The sequence below is a fragment of the Volvox carteri genome, assembly GCF_000143455.1.
Source record: "Volvox carteri f. nagariensis unplaced genomic scaffold VOLCAscaffold_4, whole genome shotgun sequence".
Lineage (NCBI taxonomy): Eukaryota > Viridiplantae > Chlorophyta > Chlorophyceae > Chlamydomonadales > Volvocaceae > Volvox > Volvox carteri.
In genome coordinates, this window is record NW_003307547.1 from 2,696,334 (window position 1) to 2,701,590 (window position 5,257).

At 52.2% G+C, this 5,257-nt stretch overlaps 2 protein-coding genes across 2 annotated transcripts; one reads left to right on the forward strand and one right to left on the reverse strand.

Moving 5' to 3' along the window:
- Positions 1–375: 375 nt before the first annotated feature.
- Positions 376–1,062, reverse strand: VOLCADRAFT_87239 (uncharacterized protein; the record flags this gene model as incomplete). The annotated part of the gene is made up of 2 exons (XM_002946979.1): positions 376–992; positions 1,026–1,062. 2 exons carry the CDS (start codon positions 1,060–1,062, stop codon positions 376–378), a joined length of 654 nt encoding a protein of 217 aa, XP_002947025.1.
- Positions 1,063–2,603: 1,541 nt separating this feature from the next.
- VOLCADRAFT_103255 (uncharacterized protein) lies at positions 2,604–3,560 on the forward strand (the record flags this gene model as incomplete). Its single annotated transcript, XM_002946799.1, has 3 exons — positions 2,604–3,268; positions 3,404–3,453; positions 3,542–3,560. Coding segments are annotated over exons 1-3 (417 nt in total), but the record flags the coding sequence as incomplete, so codon positions are not given.
- Between the last annotated feature and the right edge of the window lie 1,697 nt (positions 3,561–5,257).

The window sequence follows — 5,257 nt, forward strand, 5'->3', positions numbered from 1 at the left end:
TCCACCGGGCGTGCTCTCCTCCTCTGAAAGTTCGCCAATTTTTGGCGGCACCGGACAGAGTGCATCACGGGTCGCCTGCCAGCAGCCTCCACCAGGCGTGCTCTCCTCCTCTGAAAGTTCGCCAACTTGTGGCGGCGCCAAACAGAGTGTGTCACAGGTCGCCTGCCGGCAGCCTCCACTGGGCGTGCTCTCCTCCTCTGAATGTTCACCAACTTTTGGCGGCACCGGACAGAGTGCATCACGGGTCGCCTGCCGGCAGCCTCCGCCGGGCATGCTCTCCTCCTCTGAACATTCACCAATGTTTGGCGGCGCCGGACAGAATGCATCACGGGTCGCCTGCAGGCAGCCTCCACCGGGCGTGCTCTCCTCTGAAAGTTAGGCCAACATTTGGCGGCGCCAAACAGGTGCCAGTGCAGGCTCGGTCTGACGCCACATTCGGAGCTGCCATGTGCCCGCCACAGCGGCGGGGGGCGCCTCTGCTGCACCCCTGCCACCCCTGCCATCACCGTCACCACCACCGTCATCGTCTGCGCCAACGACTTCACTGTCATCACCAGGCGCCGGCTGCAAACCCTCTCTCCGCATCCTGTGCAGGGAACACTGCAGCCTCTTCCGGGCTTCCAGGACCACGTTACTTTCCATGCCCTCTGCGTCAGGGGGCACAATCAATAGCTCGTCGTATTTGAACTCCTGCAGCACCTGCTGCACCACCGCACCCTGCTCTGGCACGTCCCTCTCCTCGATCTTGAACCTGTGGTTCATGCCTGCCGTGTATCCCACAACTTTGTACACCTTCCCAGAGAAGTGTTCTCCCTCTTTCTTCTCGAATCTGTGCTTGCCCATGTGCATATAGTGCTGCACCGTGTCACCCACGCGGGGGTACTTGGGCAGCAGCATCACTCCAACGCGCTTGTTATACTGTGAGTTCTCCCAGTGCAGCTGAGCCAGGCGCCCCGCAGCCGCCACTGCCGTAGCTGCCGCCGCATCCGTAGCTGCCGTAGCTGCCATTCACGAGGGTGACTCACCGACGATGAACCACCCAAGCACCTGCTCGGGTGTCATGGTCTGGCATGCGGTGCCCCCTTCACACAGCTTCAGTGGATGGTGCAGCGTGGTGTTGTAGTTCTGCACGCACCTGGCCAGGTCCTTGCTCACCCTACCAACTCATAGGGGGTCTAACAGCGTCTAACTTCTTAGGCGGGGCTGTCAGAGGGGCTCATTATCAGCTGCTGACGATAGTTGTTAACGTGGCATAACAGCCAGTTAGACACTGGGTTAGAGCCTGTCTTGTCCTGTTTGGCCCTGTGACTGACATATACCTGGAGCCCACACTGTTAACAGTTGATGGGGTGTTACACTGTGGGCGGGTTGGGTTTAGGGTTTTAGGGTTTTAGGGAGTACACACGGGGGGAAAGAATGGGCTATTGCAGCGAAGCAACGCCCCAGATGAGTGCTAAAAACGGTGCATTAGAACATGCATATTTGAAGCTTAGCCTAACGTTGTCCTTGGCATCCGACTGCACCCACTACCCTCCAGGGCATGGCTAGGAGCTTTTCGAGTCGAGGAACGTACGTCATACATCGCTACAAGGTGTGTATGGATAGGGAGGGTCGGGGAATTGGGGCTGGGAGGGTTGGGAGGGTCGTGGCACGGGAGGTTGCGGGGTATGGGGGTTAGGGAGGGTCGGGGAATAGGGGTTGGGAGGGTTGGGAGGGTCGGGGCACGGGGGTTGGCGGGGTATGGGGGATAGGGAGGGTCGGGGAACGGGGTTGGGAGGGTCGGGAGGATCGGGGCACGGGGGTTGGCGGGGTACGTCTGTATTTTTTTTGGTCGTCTATATCCTGAAGACCCGTCTATTAGACGAGTCATCTACAATAGTTCGTCTAAAGTCGAGTCGTCTATACATGTCGTCTCTAGTCGATTCATCTATTGTAGACGAAGAATAGACGATGGGTAGACGGTGAGAGGAGTTCAATATGCTGGAGAGTGTCTGCTTGGGTTAAACCATGCCGCTGAGCTGATGTCTGTTCTGCATCAATGTTGGCAAGGTTCTGGCAGGCTAACACTGCCTGGCATGTAACGATTATCGCCATACTTACAAAACCCCAGCACATGCTGTGGGGACCAGGCAGTGCCCAGCCTCTCCCACTTCCTTACCACAAAACTGTAGCAGTTTGAGATGATTGGGCAGCAACACCATTGCCGATGCATTACTGACAACAGCACCGCCATCCCAAACGCCTTTATCAGGAAAACTTTCAGGCTTATCTTGCTGTTTTGGTGTTTGTTCGGCGTTCAGTCGTTGCCTTTTGCGTGTTTGGCTATGTAAGGACCGGTCATACATTCTGCTATGCCGCGTTGACTCACGGGCTTGACCTTCTTACGAAATTCTATGATAGCTTATGAGCACCGCAGAGCTTTTATCATTTTTGTCGGTGGTCTTGAGCAGCTGTGTCGTAGTCGCGTCCCTTACGAGGGACGCGAGTACGGCAGATTGAAATTGAAGAAGATTCGTCTATCAGGGAAGGTTGTCAGCATTGCCCATCAGGCCTCGGTTTATCTGCTTAATTTAAAATTATGGACTCCACTTTTATTTTGAACCTTCTCGATGAAAATTGGTCGGCTTTTGAAGAGCAGGCAGTGTTTATCACGAAAAATGGTATTGCTTTTGATGCTGAGCTGGCAGCGGAACTTGTTTATGTAGTGCAGCCACAGCTAGTGAAGCAGTGCCCAGGCCTCGGCGAGACATTCTGCGCATTCCTGGAGGACGTTACAGCAAATCTATTTAGTGTAATTTCCTATAATTAGATAGTGACACAGGTGTCGCAATTACTTCACTGGTTATCACATAGGGAGAGGCCCTGGTCAACTGCCAGACTTTCACTGAGCATTCTCACCTGCCGCGACTGGTCATCAATATGTCCACCCAGAGGTGCCCTCACTGTGGACGAGAGTTCAAGGAGCTGCGCCTGCATCTCCTTCGCAACCCCTATGGCTGCAAGGGTGTTATCGAGTCAACGCTGCCTGGCTGCTGCGTTGCCGGTGGAGACGTCGCCAACAATGATAAATTATTCACAGACAATGAGCCAGTGGTGAATGTGGAATGCAGGCAGAGTGTTCCTCTTGACGAGCCATCAATTGGCACGTTCGAGATGGGCGTCTCATACCTTGACCACCTAGACAAGTATGCAGAGGCAAATAGTGAAAAGCCACCTGAGAAAAGTTTGTCTTCAGAGGTGGAGACCTTCCTCGCGGCGAACCTCTCGGGTGCGTTTTTACCAGCATTGGCCAGTGTTACCAGTGTTTACCAGCATTACTCACTGTTTCTAAGCATGCTGTTTTTGGTGCCTAGTTGATAGCAAGCCACAATGCTTACTGCAAGTTGAAATGTGATGCCTGCAGGTTGCAAGCTCCAGGAGTTTTTGCGCCTGTTCAAGCAGTTTCCAGGCGAGGCCTACACCCCATCTGCAGATACTTTGAAGGGTATCTACAATTCTTTGTGGGACTACCACCTCTGTGTACCACTCACATGCAGGTGAGGGCAAGGATAGCCTGTCCTTCCGGTCCCTGAAGCGCAAGGTCCTCCAGGCCGCACTTGATGTGGCCCTGGCACCCCACATATATGTGGTCATGGATCCGGTCATAGTTTGTCATTAAGTCATGGATCTGGTCATGTATGTGGTCATGGATCCGGTCATAATTTGTCATTAAGTCATGGATCCGGTCATGGATCAGTTCATAGTTTGCATAAGCAAGTGCAGGATATGACTGGTTGGGGTCATGAAATGCGTGGTCATGATGGGATTTATGATTGGATTTATGACAGGTCATGGGACCGCAATATGACCGTATTCAGTCATGGCTGCACTTTATGACCCCATGAGGTCATAAAGGTGGTCATGTACCTGCTCATAAATATGCGGAACATGACCAGGTCATATTGCGCATGGTATTCCATGATGGAACAATGCATTCCATGACCACCCTGGCCCATGTTTTGCACTCATTCCATGAGTCATACAATGCATTCCATGACCACCCTGGCCCATGTTTTGCACTCATTCCATGAGTCGTACACTGCATTCCATGACCACCCTGGCCCATGTTTTGCTTGGTTTACATGACTCGTACACTGCATTCCATGACCACATTGGCACATGTTTTACATTGTTTACACGAGTCATACACTGCACTCCATGACCACCCCTGGCCCATGTTTTGCGCACATCCCAGAAGTTGTTCACTGTGGGCTTATAAGTCATGACCAGCAACCCATCAATATGTGGGCTCCAGACTCCAAGTCTGCTACCCTACCACATAGACTTGCCCGGTTATCGGGCAATTTAGGTCGTTAACGGGGTATGCGGAGACCGGTTACCAGGTGGATGGTTACCGGGGGTCGTTAATGGGGGTGGTTACGATTGGGTTACAGTTACTGGGCAGTAACCGGGGCTGGTTTTTCGCATTAATTTACAGCAGCAAGGACAGCCCTCTATGGCCGGTACTCAGCTCAGTGTCTTTTTTTAAAGTAATATATTCCTTAAAAGTAATAAACAGGCCCAATGGCATACTCCAGGCCGGTTCCGGCCCGGTTCCGACCTAACGGGTCCAGTTAACGAGATGGGTAACCGGTCGGTAGGATTACCGGGCGAACCGTTATCCGTTAACCGTCCCCAGTAATCGGTAACCGATGTCGGTAACCTGGCATGAGCAAAAATGCATTTCTGATTGCAACCAGTTTCTTTGTGACAATGCCCATTGTCACAAGGTTCATGCCCACGTGTCACAACCCGACAAGCTTGAGGAGGTTAAGGCAATGTGAATGCCGGGTGACAGGGGTGACAGTCTTGTGCAGGCACATTTGGAGACTAGTTTACACTGAGATTGGGGTGATGTTGGATTAGAATACTTGCAGTTCATGAAATTGAGGAAATGTGTTGCATAGGCATATCCAAACGTTTCAGAGGGACGTTGTTTCGCCCGTAACAAACTTGTTACGGGCGAAACAAACTGGATTTCCACAGTCCCACCACTCAAAGAGCTCCCCACACCATCGCAAAGTCCCTTTTTTATTACAGACACATGTAACAAGTTGTCATAGCTTGAGATTGTCGATATATGACTGCTGGATTGTGACCAGGCCATCTCCTTACATGTCTTGCTGCACCAGCATGAGCAGTGATCCCTTCTGTTTAAAATTTTCAGGCAACATCGCAATGAGGCAAAACATTGTGCCGAATCTGCCGTACAAAGAGT